The sequence below is a fragment of the Scylla paramamosain genome, unplaced genomic scaffold, assembly GCF_035594125.1.
Source record: "Scylla paramamosain isolate STU-SP2022 unplaced genomic scaffold, ASM3559412v1 Contig14, whole genome shotgun sequence".
In the NCBI taxonomy this organism is placed as follows: Eukaryota; Metazoa; Arthropoda; class Malacostraca; order Decapoda; family Portunidae; genus Scylla; species Scylla paramamosain.
This window is the reverse complement of record NW_026973679.1, coordinates 1212501-1228156: the sequence shown is the minus strand read 5'-3', so window position 1 is coordinate 1228156 and position 15656 is coordinate 1212501. Positions and strand designations below refer to the sequence as shown.

At 41.3% G+C, this 15656-nt stretch overlaps 2 protein-coding genes across 9 annotated transcripts in view; one reads left to right on the top strand and one right to left on the bottom strand.

Moving 5' to 3' along the window:
• LOC135097215 (GTP-binding protein 10 homolog) overlaps positions 1-4242 on the top strand; it is an 18775-nt gene extending 14533 nt beyond the window's left edge. For all 8 annotated transcript variants that reach the window (XM_063998990.1, XM_063998992.1, XM_063998988.1 and 5 more), the window contains one exon: positions 2746-4242. The gene's annotated coding sequence lies outside the window, so the exon portion shown is untranslated. The remainder of the gene's footprint in view (positions 1-2745) is intronic.
• The window catches only part of LOC135097208 (cytosolic Fe-S cluster assembly factor nubp1-like), a 17015-nt gene continuing 5405 nt past the window's right edge, over positions 4047-15656 (bottom strand). Inside the window, 9 exon segments of the mRNA XM_063998983.1 lie at positions 4047-4219; positions 6349-6503; positions 6505-6534; positions 6920-7030; positions 7428-7465; positions 7879-7969; positions 8808-8909; positions 14790-14848; positions 14914-15042. Coding sequence (XP_063855053.1) covers positions 4201-4219; positions 6349-6503; positions 6505-6534; positions 6920-7030; positions 7428-7465; positions 7879-7969; positions 8808-8909; positions 14790-14848; positions 14914-15042 — 734 coding nt within the window. The 3' untranslated portion in view covers positions 4047-4200.

Genomic DNA, 15656 nt, shown 5'->3' with positions numbered 1-15656 from the left:
TTCCCCTATCTTTTGAAAATATTGGTATGAAAACATAATGTATGATATCAAAGTATTAACTTTTAGAAAAAAAATAGTGTAAAGAAATAGACCAGTTATTTACACAACTCATTCATACAACTGTTGATTCATATCACGTCACTGACTTGCATCACGTCTCCACTGGTGAGTCAGCAGGCATGACTGCATAACCTAGACACAATCAGTGGCCAGTGGGAGCAGCAGCAAATGAACTGTAAGAGTTTTTAAAAAGAAAACTGGTTGTAATCCACCACCAGATCAATATGGGTGTTTGCTGCTATTGTATATTACCCATGCAAATCAGTTCACACTGCTGTGTAGCTTATTTTATCTTTCCTCCAGGCAGAGAAAATTTGCACAGTTCACAGGCAGTCTCAACAAAGGAAAATGGCCAAGATAAAGCATGCACACACACACACACACACACACACACACACACACACACACACACACACACACACACACACACACACACACACACACACACACACACACACACACACACACACACACACACTTTGTTGATTCATTCCATCTGTAAGCACCCCCACTCTCCCATGGATCACATTAGAACAGAAGTTTGAGGGTTCTGGAAAGTGTGATATTTCCTACCACAAACACTGTGTGGAGTATGTCGTCCTAAGGTTAAGTGGTGGGACTTTGGCTGACACATAGTGGCAGTTAGAGGAAAATGCCATCATTATTGGAGCAAGACAGCTGAAGGAACAGAACCCCATGATTCTTCTGGATGTCAGTGTGAGTGGCGGAGCATATCATGCTCTCCAGAAGCCTCAAACCTAGAAGCCAGGTGATGTACTGTAACTCAGTTTACTCCAGTTTGGTGGCACATTTTCTTGTATGCAGTCCTGATTTGTACCATACAGTCACTCACTGTGTAAGTCTTTGACATCACGAGAAATTTGTGCACTTGTATATGCATGCATCACAAAATGCTGCAGATGGGATGAGGTAAGTGATACTTCATAAAAAGGCACATATTTCTCAAGAAAAGTAATTAAAACCGACCCATATTGTCAATCAAAGCAAGTGGGAAGAACTTGAGTATTGCCATTTAGTAGGTATTTTTGGCATGCAGCTTCTCTGTGGTGAATACAGTGGTAAAAATAACTAACATGCTAGTTGGCCACATGCAACTCACCAATCATGTCAAGATGTGCTGGCTGGACTTCTTTTACTCTATCCTTCCACCTCCCTGTGATTCTCTTCTCCTATTACTCTATCACCTTTCACCTTACTTGTTCAGCACTTCTGTCAGCTTTTCCTGCTCTCATTCATCTTAAATCTACTCGCAAAAATTCCCTCCCTCCATTAGGTGTTGGTCAGACATCACTCTACCTTTTCCTCTCATCATTCACAGGCAATATTTTTACTGCTTCCCTGACACTGGTGGTGACAATTCTTCATCTGCTTGCATCACTCAAGTATGCTCATCATTATCCTTCTTAAATATAAATATTTCCAGTCACTAACTGTCACTGAAAGCATAGCCCTAACATTCTTCCTCCAATTTAATTTCTTTGAAGTGCACCACACAACTACACCTTAAACTACACACAGTGGAACCTCGGTTCGTGAACATTCCTATTTATGAACAAATCACTTCATGAATATTTTTTAAGAATTTTTGCTATGGTTCTTGAACAGTGTTTCTGTGTGTGAATGCACAAACACCCTGCAGACCCCCTCAGCTGGCAAGCACACACACACTTGTGTTTTGGCATGCCTGCCGTGAACATTGTGACTATCACACACTGGCAAGTCACCCAAGTCAGGTGCCTTCCCAGCTGTTGGAGAGGAGCTAGACCTGGATCTCCTTTACCCCATTCCACCTCTAGTAAATTGCATGCCTTCTTATTTAGCCTGCCTCTTTTTACTTTACTTTCAGGATGGTTATAAAGATGATAATGATTGGAGAGAAAAGACACCATCTCGCCTTGCACCAAACATGCACTGGCTGGAAGGAAATATTGGAGCAAGACTGTAAAGGAGGGATTTTTCTGCATAACAGTATGTGCTCTGTTGTCCAATTACATTTCACCTCATGTCCCATTGTCTGGATGCCCAAAGAAAGAGTGCATCTGTTAGACAGGTTTATAAGACGTGAGGTTGTCAAGAATTCCTGGATCACAGACACAAGGTGGAATTTGGAAAGCATGTGCTGTCATGAGTAGTGCAACAATCCCCATTTTACATAGACTTTTATGCTCAAATATTTCCTTCCAGCCAACCCATGCCTGGTGCAAGGCAAGATTTTGTCTTTTCCTCTCAAATAACTCTTTCCAACCATTCTGAAAGTTGAAATAGGAAGTGGCAGACTTAATTAATTTATGAAGGCATGTGATTTAGAGATGGAGTAAGGTAAGGGCTCCCAGGTCAAACAGCTGGGAAGGCACCTGACCTTCATATCAGTGACATGATATAGCCTGATGTCCAAGAAACTTACACCTTTCTGTGGTTACTGTAACTTCATTCTTGTCAAAGAAAAAAAAGAAAAAAAAAATAATAATGCAGTTTCTGAGGTTGGAATAGATTAATTGTATTTTAATTAATTTAAATGGGAAAACTTGTTTTGGTTTGTGAACTGAGGTTTCTACTGTACATAGATCCCAACAAAGTTCAGAATCCCCTGAATCCCTCCTCTCTACTCTATAGCAGCTCCTTGTCTCCTTGTCTATGAAATGACCAGTATTTGATATGTTCCAGCACTGCAAGAAGAGCCTGCCTAAGCCGCCAATACTCCCTGCTGACAGATTTGACCGCAACAGACAGTGCAGAGGCAACTTTAGGCATCAAGACTACAGGAAGGAAGGAGGCTGCACGGATCAAGGGGAGTACAGAGGTCATGGGAATTATAGGGATCGTGGGAATTACAGGGATCACAGGAGGGAATATTCTGACCACAGGCAAGGGAGGTTTGTCAGTGACCACAGAGATCATGATGACAGCAGAAGGGATAGCGAGAAGAGGAAGTACAGGTCTGAGAAGGAGAGTGATGAGTATGGAAGAAGGAATTACCAGTCCAGCAAATACTACAATGGGTGGGGGGGGAGTGTCACCCTGTTGAGTTTTGTGAATCCAGTGGCTGGTATATTTATCTTTCATCAGGGACTTCACACAAGCTTCCACGCCATTAATTCTTTGACCATTACCAAAGGTTACTGACATTTAATTTACATTTAAATGCCTGCCTGCCTGTCTGTTCATATCTTTCTCTCACAACGTACTCACCATTCACTTGTGAACATTTAGATTTTTAGGAAATATTTTTGAGCAAGTTCCTTCATCACAAGGCAACCATCTACTAAAAAGAAAGAAAAATGGAATATATGTTGGCATTTCCTTGATTGCTTTTGGTGTTAGTGTGTGACTTTCCAGAGTGACAATACAAGTGTTATCCCCACTACAAGTCATGCACTATATATAACATCACTGAGTATCTTTTCTCTCATTTTCATATAAATGTTTGTAACATTTTCATATAAATGTATGCTAACTTTTATGCGGACTTCCTGTAAGATTTTTTAAAAGTAAAGTATTTTTCCAATTTACGATTATATACTAAAAACCTCCAAGAAAAGTATTTTTCCAATTCACGATTATATACTAAACCTTCACCTCCAAGATAAGACGTGATGGTTCATAACGTGCACAGGAATGGCATCCAACAAAGTAATTGTTGCCAAAGCCTCCAGTAATCCAGAACCTTAAAAAAGTTGCAACCCTCACTTTAGTCTGAAATTTTTATACTGTATGTCTGCATAATTATCAAGTTACATCCCCATGCAGCCTCAGCACACCAAGGCAAGGAGATACCGTGAAGGATTAGACCAAACATTAACACAGGTAAATCTTTAAACTTACACTAAATCTTAAGATGGCAAGGCAACAACTACTTTGTTGGATACTGTTGTAATATGTAGTTTTTATTCTCACCCAAACTTTCTGGCATAAATTAAGGATGAATGATGAATAAGGCTGCCACAATTTGTAAAGAAAATACTGACTGATGTTAATAATATGGATTTAAGAAGTAAATGTAAAATAAACCTCTGCATGAATAACAAGACTTTTCTGTAGAATGTGTTGGTTAGTGTGGTGATGACTGCTGCTGCTGCTGCTGCTACCGCTGCAGGTCAAGTGGCTTCTTGGGACTGTGCGTCACAGTACTCCTTGATTTCTGAAATAAACATTGAATCATTACTACAGTGTTTAGTGCATCCACTGAAATTCCATCTACTTATGCATCAGTCTGACATTCTCCAAGAGAGGCAGCCAGGACATCTATGTAACCCTACAAGCAGTGCCTTAAGGCCAACTGAAATCATTCTAACTGGGAAAAGTAAGATGTAAAGGGAGCAGGTATCCATTTATTAATTCTTCAAATCTTTTGTTCATTTCTTGTTCCTAAATAAGTATCAGCTTGGCAATGGAGAAGTAATGAAAGTGAAAAGTGTTAAAAGGAAAGGGTAACGTACATATCTATTCTACATTCATAATCACAAAACCTCTCAGATTTCAAACAAGAGTTCACTGCTTCACCTGCACAAAAAGTAATACAGGTGAGTGGGAGGGAAGACCAGCGAGACTTAGTGATAAAACATGGCCTTGTGCTGATTATTCAGGAAGAGACCAGAGATTAGCACACAAGAAATTAACCAAGAGGACAAAGAATATATGATTACATGAGCAGGGAAAATGGAGGATGGTGATGTGCAACAATGAAGGGAAAAAAAAAAACACATGTTTAGAAAGATATATCATCTCAACATTTCAAACCACTTCTATTTTACATTGCTCCTCTATTTACACTTTATCTCATTTTCCTTGACATTGTTTATGGTTCTTGTGACTGCCTGCCTCATTTTGATGTGAAATCCTACCATCAGGGTCAAGTCTGCAGCCATTCTACTTCATTAAGTCTGGAGTCTGGACTCTGTCTGGTATAAATACCACCTCAAAAGTGCCTGCTATCTCCTCTGTGAACAAGCCAGCAGTAGGGTGTTGGGAAGTCCCACTGTAGGCAGTGCCTGGCTGAGGACTTAAGGCAGCATCATACAAGGCAAATTTCTGCAAGCATGCTGCCTGTTTTGCTGGTGAGACCAGCGACACAGCAAGTTTGGCATCACACAGGGACTGGGCTGTTATGTTGACATCTTGTAATAAATTTTTCGCTCTATTTGGCAGCTCATATAGGCTGTGCAGCACTGCCTCTACAAGCCGTGGCTGCACCCTGCTGGCCATGGTCAGTCACTCTGGGCCCCAGGGTTGAGGTGGCAACAGCGCAAGTAGGTCCTACAGCCAACATGGTGCCCAGATCCACTATAGCTCAATTAATGTGTCGAGCTTTCACACTCCAGCAAAACTTAGTGCGGGTCTCCATCACAACACATTGTTTATCTCCCCAGCTGCAGTTGTCAAATAAGCACTGTAAGTAATTTCACAAGCACACACTGGCACATATACTTCATTTTTATAAGTTCTATAGTTGACAGTTTTACTCAAAGTACCACAATATATTTTTATTTAACATGTACAGCTTGTAGTACAGTGGTCATTTAATTTCAAATACTCCCAGCAAGTCTGGTATCACAGCCATATGCCATTCTTCCTGACAGCTCAGTTTGCCCAGCTGGCAGCAAAAATGGGCAGCATACTGGGGGAAATTTGCCCTGTGTGACACTGCCTTTAGTGTGATTAGCTGCACATACTAATATGATGCCAACCCCTACATGCTTAATGTGGGATAAGCTGGCTACAAGATTAGCCAGTCAAGATGTTTGCACGAACTAAATTCATATAATATTCTCCACAATTGTGCAAACAATTGGCACAGCATGAATGAGAGACCACTGACACGGAACACTGATTAGATTGAGTGGAGAGCATATGTAAATAGAAAATGGGACACGAGCCTGTAGGACTCTGTCTGTGGCTTGTCTGCACCTGATCTGCTCAGCTGAATGTCTCAGGCACAGGGGGCAGGGGAGGGGATGGGCCGTCATTGTGTGGTGAGGGGCAAACAAGAGGCGGTGGTGTCAGGCTCTTGTGCTGACAAACTTGAGTAAGCCTTTGCAAATGTGCCTTGTGTTGGGGTAGGAGGAGGGATCCATCCTCTCCCCATTAGAGACTCAGGCACCAAGGTGAATTTGAAATTAACCTTAGGCAATGTTTTTGTGCAGTGTGTGTGTGTGTGTACACACACACACACACACACACACAGTCTTTACTACCTCCTTTGTGGGGGTGGTGGCCTGGAACAAAGATTGAATTCCAGATAAAGAATCTTCCATTTAAAACAACACTTACTGTTTGCAATGTCTTTGTATGCCTGAGTGACAGCAGCATCTGGCTCGTGTCGGAATGTTGGTGCCTTCATCACACGCCTGGGCCACCCAGGGGTCCAGCGGCAGCTGGCCAAGCAGTGGCATCTCAGTATCCTCTGCCAGCTGGGGGTCACATCCCAGTAGTGGCAGGGAAGATGGCCGTCTTGGTCTGAAATTCATGGTGCATCAAGATAAGACAAGCCTGACATACTCCTCTTAAGATGGCTTACCTAATACAAGATTTGCAAGATTTCTTATTGAAAAATTTTTGTTTCATCCTGGCAGAAAAATTGTGTATTTTTTTTTTTGTTCTGTTAATTTCATTTAAACTGGTTGACTTTTGTATTGCCAAAAATCTTCCATTGATAAGAATGGTGTGGTCTGTCGCCATCAATCTTGTCCCTTTACACAACACACATGAATTCCCACCTAGCCAAGAGGTGGTCTTGGTTGCAAGGAGTCTATGATTGCTGCTGGATCCCAGCTACATCACCACCACTCTTTGCTGCTGACACACAAATGAACAGGTGAGAGGCACCACACATCTCACTCACCTTACACTTGGGGCACACAAAGGTGGTCATGTTCTCCACCAGGCCAATGATGGGAATGTTCACTTTCCTGCAGAATGTGATTTCCTTCCTCACATCCAGCAGAGCCACTTCCTGGTGAGGGAAACAAGTCACATGAAGTCAGTAATGAAAGTCAGTAATGAGGACAGGTCAAGAAACAACAGGCTCAAACCCAATAAAGTTAGATTTGAAAGAGAGATACAAAGAAATTGGTTATCAAGTAGTGATAGATGAAAGAAACAGGCTTAGTAAAAAGGTTATTAGTGCTGAGTCATTAAGGACAAGTAAAGACAAATTTCTGGATGAGGAGGATAGGTAGAAATGGAAGGGTATATTTCATACAGGGACTGCCATGTGTGGGCTTCTTGCAGCTTCCCTCATCTCATGTTGTTATATTCTAAGCAATCCCACATCAAACACTATTAATTCTTCCCTCACACTTTCTCCACTGTACTCATTTCAAACCTCACATCAATATATTCAGTCTTACATCCACAGCTACATGCTTAAACACTACCTCGTCAATCACTTCAACATTAAAAACTACATTACTCTCCTGTCACCCAACATCTTTATACACTTACATTTCTTAAAGTAAACAAGATACATGAAATAAAAGAAATTAAAAAAACCTCGCGATGATAATTCTTGATTCCACATAAAACTTAACAGATTGACAAAATCAGCAACGCTTCTCCTTTGACCATTTCCCTGGAGTGAGTGCAGGGTTGGTGTCATGTACAAGTCTCCTCCAGTTAACCATTTCTGTCCCTTTCATGTTCCTCTGTGCCTCCTATCCTTTGCTGTTCTACCACAATCTCATCCCTCCATCTCACTCTGTTTTCCCCTCAGTGGCTTTCTCCAGGCTCCTTTAATTGGCTTCTGGTCTCCTCTTCTTACAAAACCAAAGACACTAGAGGTGACTTATTTCTACTACTTACCATCTTTCTTGGGTCCCCTCCAGATGACAGCGTCGTCTGCACTGTTGAGCAGGAACCCAACGGACATGACAGCCAGATTGTCAGACACATACTGAAAGGGTACACTGTCTTGTCATATATAAAGGATTTATCTGAAGTGTCTGTCATATACAAATGATCTATCTAAAGAGTACCTGTTATATACAAATGATTTAGTTGAAGAGTGTGTGCCAACAAATTATTTATGTGAAGTATTTATCCATCATATACAAATAATTATCTGAATCAAATAAAAAATAAATACAAATAAATAAAAAATACATGAAAATAGAAAGCAGTTTCTTCCCAGAGTAACAAGGTAGGTAATACTTAATGTGAAGGATAATTAAGAAGAAAAAAAAAAAATTTTAATTACTGTAACTGTGTGGGCTGAAGTACAAGAATGCTTAAAATGATCTAGCATGAGACAGCATTTCTGGTGCACAACTACAGGGAAAAATAACAGGAGCATTTTGTTCACACCACAGAACACTATTGGGAAAACTCTAACCTGGTTTAAGAAATTTATAAAAAGGGGGAAAAAAAAAAAGGAAACAGCATTTCTGGTTCACAACTACAGGGAAATAACAGGAGCATTTGTTCACACCACGGTGTACTATTGGGAAAACTCTAACCTGGTTTAAGAAATTTATAAGAAGGGAAAAAAAGGAAAAAGGAAAACTGGGAAACTATTTTGACATGATGGAAGTGTTAAATCTTCAAGTAAAAAAAAAAAAAAAATAAATAAATAAATAAAAAAAATAAATAAATAAAAAGGACTGACACACACACACACACACACACACACACACACACACTTTTACACTATTACCATTGAGGCTTATCCCAGGTTAAGAGATTTTCCTCAACAGTACAAAACCTAACATAGGAACCTGGAAGTTGCCACCTACCACAGGGGACCAGCCAGCACCTGAAGAGTGGACCTTCTCCTCTGCTGTCCCCAACACCCGCGGCTGAGTCGGCCCACAGATGTCAATGTCAAGGAACCCCACCTGCCAGGGAGACAATGGAGGGGCAATGTTACCACAGGAAGGATGACCAGGAAGACTGAACAACTCACACGATCCTTATACAGGGTGTCCTTGAGTTACACTTGTCCACTTGTTGAGTGACGTGCAGGATGTATTGTTAGTATGAAGCTGTTGGCAAGTAAGATCATTGTATTTAATGCATTGGGAAGAATAATAATGCAATGTGGCAAAGGTATGGCTATAGTGGAAGTGAGTGAGCCATAAGTAGCTGCATTTTCTATTGTACTTTTGTTAAGGTGATCTGTTTTCTGTTTCATCAGATGAAAAGCAATGAGACAAGCAGCAGCACTGGCTGTGCTTCAGTGCAGTTTTGCCAGTGTTACTGCAGTTCAAGAACATTTGTGGGTGACATTACAACAGTGGTGAGCTCTGTTCCTGGGCTGCATCATAAACATTATTTTGGCGTGTCAGAACCATCCTAAGTAGGCAGTGAACCTGACACACACTTCCTTCCTCAGTCTATTGCCACATGATGAAGCATGCCTTCACTACACTCACCAGTTCACTAATTCTTTGTATTGTTTTTATCTTTTATTTCGTTTAGAAAAAAGAGTGTTTGGTGCAGTATGTGTGTGTGGTGTACTATAAAAAAATAAGAGGTCAGCATATTGGAGGGCATGCTGCTACCCTCACTCGAAGTGTACCCCTGAAAAAAAAAAAAAAAAAAAAAAAAAAAAAAAAAAAAAGCCAAGCAAAATGCAGGTAATTATGAAATGGGTGAAGTGAAAACCGCCATGAACGGAGGACTCCCTGCGTTGGCCCATATTCAGAAACACTGGTCTCACCACTACTACTTTCCAAGGCCACAAAGATGATAAGCTGGGTTCTCAAGAGTGGTTTTCCTATTAGTAGATTTGTTAATCTGTCACTTGAACCATAAAGACACACTTAAAAACCTGTATCACTTCAAGCAGAGCCTTTGGAAAGTAGTGGGGCACACAAGTATTTAAGAATACAGTTCACTGTGAGTCAAGGTCAACTCACATCACTGGTCACTGTTTCATTATTTTTTTTTTTTTGTATTTTTTGTATTATTTTTCAACTAACTTACTATTTGTAATAAATTTTAATGCTTTATGCTTTTACAGTCAATGAATATGTAATGCTTTTACATTGACTGTAATGCTTTTACAGTCAATGAATATTTACTTTTTTTGGATAGTTTTCTAGTTTTACTTTTTATGTGAGTCACTCACAATGTCTAAACTAGATTCTATACAGATGTATTCTTACTTACATACAAACATGTGTTCAGTGTTTGATGCACAGCCATGCAACACTCAATAAAAAGTTCTCTCTCAATCTGTCATGATGCTCAGTACAGTGGTCAGCTAACCTCACTGACACCAGAGAGCATCACTGCACTGCTCACTCAGCAAGGGAGGGCTGCGTTCAGACCTGTCCTGTCCTACAAGAGGCTCTGACCAAAGGAAAAGAAGCAGAGAGAGAGAGAGAGAGAGAGAGAGAGAGAGAGAGAGAGAGAGAGAGAGAGAGAGAGAGAGAGAGAGAGAGAGAGAGAGAGAGAGAGAGAGAGAGAGAGAGAGAGAGAGAGAGAGAGAGAGAGAGAGAGAGAGAGAGAGAGAGAGAGAGACTAAAGGTGCCAGTCCCTAAAAGGAACAAAAATATCCAAAATCAAGTGGAGAGATCTCTTCAAGCCTCCCTCTTGAGAGATTTCAAGTCACAGGCAAGAGGGAATGCAGCAGCAAGCAGGAGTTTGAGTTTACAATTAACAGTTACTACAGTATATCCATGGGTTACTGCATTTCATCACTTTCACCATCCTACATTTCAATTCCTCTCTTACGAAGCACAGCAAATCTTTGATACACCAATTCTTCTCGCTGTCCACTCTGCTCACACCACAGGCATCCCTTCAGTAACTCATTTCTACTGTTTCAATCCTACTTCAATAACTTTTCATCTATATTCAATAAAATAAATAAATAATAGCAACCACTCAGCACTAAATAAGTTTCAAAACTAACACCAGCTCACATACTTATCACTCAACTAATCAGCACTCAACATGAGACACCCTTGCCAGACAGCACCAGCACCTAGTTCTTGACGGATGCCAGGCGCTCCCTCACCACCACCAGGTCTGTGCACCACATGCCATCATTATGATTTTTTATTTTTACTTTGATTTTATTTATTTATTTTTCTATACAAGAGGGACACTGGCCAAGGGCAACAAAAAGAGCAAAGGAGAAAGTCTATTGATGTGTCCGTCCCAAAAGAAGTGTCAAAAATGTCATCCAATATTGGAGGATGTGTCATGAAGCCTCCCTCTTGAAACAGTTCAAGTCATAGGAAAGAGGAAATACAGAAGCAGGAAGGGAGTTCCTGAGTTTACCAGAGAAAGTGATTAATTATTTAGAATACTGGTTAACTCTTACATTAGAGAGGTGGACAGAATAGGGGTGAGAGAAAGGAGAAAGTCTAGTGCTGCGAGGCCATGGGAGGAGGGGAGGCATGCAGTTAGCAAGATCAGACGAGCAGTCAGTGTGAAAAACGTGGTAGAGGATAGCAAGAGATGCAATAATGTGCCAATGAGAGAGAGGCTGAAGACAGTCAGTTAGCAGTGAGTAGTTGATAAGATGAAATGCTTTTGACACTAAACAAAAATTGGCAACTGTTGTGTATTGAAGCATCTCACTTATGTTATCAATAAGGTGTACTGAAACATTTCATCAGATGTATCAGTGAAGCGTTTCACCAAAGGGGTTCAGAACCTCCTGGCCAGACATGAACCTTACACAGGGGAGTGAATACCTTTGTAGGCAAGACTTGAGTGGGAGTAAAAACAGTGACCACTTACGCTCTTCCATCTCACACAGTTCCTCCACACTAAAGCAACCAAGGCATAGTACATTTCATGGCTATAAATCAAATAAAAACTAATATACATACTAGTTAAACTTGCAATAAAACCTGTGCAAAGACCAAGCATAAGATATCACAGGAAGTCATTGCCTAACACAGCTTTTTTTCATCCAAGTCTCTTAGTACTGGTATAACAAGAAGCAATGGATGTGATACAGTGTCTTGTAGGACAGCCTGAGGATAGGTAAAAAGAATGGTTTGGTGCCCCAGGAGTGTTGCATGAACATGTCTGATACACCCAGTGAGCCAACTTACTTATGGCATACACAAAGATATGAAATAAAAAGTTTGTCCAGCAATCCAGCCGTCTATAAGTGTGTGATGCCCACTCCTAAAAACTTCCCCCACAGGACAAGAATGGCAGTGTCCATTGTGTCCATTGTGTCCAGTGTCCTTGAATGCTCTAATCCTCAACTTATCTCCCCTCCCACACTCCAGCAAGACAGAGCTCTCCACAGCAAGGCTTCCATACATCAAGTCCACAGGCTGACTCATACCAGGTACAGCATCAGGACTCACTTCAAAACTTTCTACACTAAGCAAGACTCACCATTTTCTACAGTAGGCAAGGCTTCAACAACAAAATTCAAATTATAAAACATCCAGACAGAGGAGAGCCACAGGAAGGTGAAAGTAAAGCATAAAGAAGTATGTGTGAGTGAGACAGTTGCCAGTGAGGACAGAAGCCTTCAAACAGCCTTGAGGGAGTGACTGGGTGGAGGGAGGTGGAGACTCTTCTGCCGTGGCTGCCCCTCCTGCAGGATGCGCTTATGATGCAGTTAACTTTAAGTGAATGCAGGAACAGAAATACACTAGAGAGGAAAAAAAAGAGATGAGAAAGACTGAGAAACAAATGGAACACAAACCATAAAGAGAAATGAAAACAAAAAATACAAGAGTAAAATAAGAAACAAACAAAAGAAAGAAGGAGAAATATATTAGCAGGACAGAGGCACCAGTACAGGACACACACTGCACATAACAAAGCTGCCATTACAGATTACACCCAACATTACACTCAACATGGGCAGCTGAGTTCCTGGAAACTAGACACACTAATCTTATAACACTTCCACCAATCAAACCCAACTCAGCCATCACTCATAAGAACAAAAGAACACAAGGGAAACGGCAGGAAGCCATCAGGCCTACAAGTGGGAGTCCCTGTACGAAACATACCTACCTATTTCCACCATTCTCATCAAAAAATTTGTCTAATCTTTTAAAACTTGCTATTTGATTCATCCACTACTCTATCTAATAACCAATTTCTTCCTATCACTTTTCACTGATCATTCTCATCTATACATTTGTCTAATCTTGTTTCATAGCTCCCTAATGACTCAGCACTAACAACCTGGTCACAGATTCTATTCCATCTGTTCACCACTCTATTGAGAACCTATTTCTTCCTCACTGTTTAAAAGCTTAAAGCAGCATTAAAGTACACAATTCTTTGCCTCAAGCCCCAGGTGTGTGTGTGTGTGTGTGTGTGTGTGTGTGTGTGTGTGTGTGTGTGTGTGTGTGTGTGTGTTGTTGAGGGTCTGGCCAAGGGTAACAGAAACTAAAGGCGTCAGATCCTGAAGGAGACAGTGAAAGCAGTCCAAAATTACCTGGAGAAATGTCTTGAAGCTTAACTCCCTCTCAAAGAAGTTAAAGTCACAGACAGGAGTAAATACAGAAGAGGCAGGGAGTTCCAGAATTTACCAGTGAAGCTTGCCAGTGTGAGTCCAAAGTGAGGCAGAGGACATGTTCACTGCTGTACAACTTTTCCACTGGTCATCTACACAACTTTTTAAACAATTTCTTGAATAATTGTGTAGCTTAAAAACAATATAACATGCTATTCTTTGTCTACTTTCTGTGCATCCAGTAAGCAGTTTTGTAGTGCTCTGAATGTTAACAAGGGACAGTCAATACAGTGGAAGTGTTCCCAACATAGCACCTGTCACTATGTTACTGGGTACACCCTGAAAAGTTTTGTTCATGATACAACACAAATTTCCAACTTCATAATCAACTTTGAAAGCCTACACGGTAATAATGCAATTCAAAAAGTAAGTGAGGGAAGGAATAACTTCCTACCATTACCAAAAAGATCAAGCTACTGTTCACTTTCAACCAGTGACAACAGTGTGGACAACATGAAGGATATCAAGAATATCAAGCCAGGTAAACTCTGGAACTCCCTACCTGCTTCTGTATTTCCTCTTTTGACTTGAATTATTTCAAAATGGAAGTTTTAAGATGGTTCAAATTTTGGATGATCCTTTTTTTGAGTATACTCTATAAGGACTAGCACCTTGAGTGAGCCTTTCTATAACTTTTGCTGCCCTATGCCAGTGCCCCTCTTACATGAAAGAAAAAAATGAGGGAAAAAATAATCTGCATCATAAAGGCAATCCTTGAGTGTGATGACTAAGCAGGGCAAAGCAGAGACCAGTGGTGGGAAAGTTCATGTTGAGGCCAAGTAAGCATGGCACACTTGTATCTCACTCCTGGTGGCATGACTCTGGCCTCTGGCACAAATAAACAATCTTTCTGACAAGCAGACGTCCACTAGGGGATGATGGGACTAAGAGAATGAATGATGTGTCTATGAATGTGCGTTGCTTTGTCAGGGACATCCCATGTGGAATTGCTGGTTTGGTATATAGATAAAAATAGACAGATGTATTAGATGTATGTTAAGACAAATGTTGGGTCTTGGTGTGAATGTGTGGGGCCAGCTGTACTATGACTTAGCTCCTGGGGTGTAGTAGGCTGGTCCATGAGACTGTCCCTCTCCACCAGGGGAAGATAGCTCAAAGAGTGTGAATGATGTGTGTTTGTGAATGTGTGGTGCTTTGTCTGTGCCAACCCATGTCACTGCTGGCCTGCTAAATGGATGCAGAGATAGATATTTATTCTTAACATATCACCATACATACTTCCCCCGTCAGTGTTAGTACTCACATTCTTGGCAAAGGTTCCTAGGATGTCCTCAATGTCTCTCGAACTTCCTCTCCATGTCCCTCACGAACTACTCCATCTGAGAGAATGGCTCGCGCCAAAAGGGGCCACGGTGGATCAGCCTCACCTGGCTCGGATGAACCATGGGAAGCACCAAGGCCCTCCTGCTGCCGGGCTGGGTCGGTGCCGCCCTCATCTGGGGAGCCGCTCGCCCCACCATGAGGAGAGACACCATGGCTGCTGCTGCTGCTGCTGCCTGCCAATGGGGAGGACAGCTGTTACGGTTACATTATACTGCCACACCACTGGGAAGATGCTACTTACCTAAACATTACAAGAGCACACAACTTTTTTGGTCTAAAGGGTAACTTTTCTTGTTCCCTACTTGAAAGAGTGGAAGTTGGTTGGTTGGATGTATCTACTGGTACACAAGCTCACCAACCCACAACTCTACCCAGTCGCCAACACGTTTAACATGCCTACGAAAGATACAATTGTACAACTTGAAAAAAATGAAATAAAATAAGCAAGAATAACACTAGGGCCTCATCCTAGGAATCATCTATGTCTATGAAGCGTTATCTTCGATAAAAGGCAAGTCAAGGATGAGTTCCTTTGCAATGATGCAGAGATCTAGGCAGAGGTGAATCAAGGATACAGAGTTCCCTTAACTGCCATGACGCAATCAGGGCTGAGGTGGATCAAGGATGAAGAGTTCCCTTGCAGTGACGCAGAGATCAAGGACTGAAAGAAATCACGGTAATAAGTTGTAGTGTAGTGACGCGCAGATCAAGGTAAGAATGAAATCAAGGTGGTAATGGTTCCCTTGCTGTGACGCTGATCAAGGTAAAACAAAGCAGGGAAAGAAAC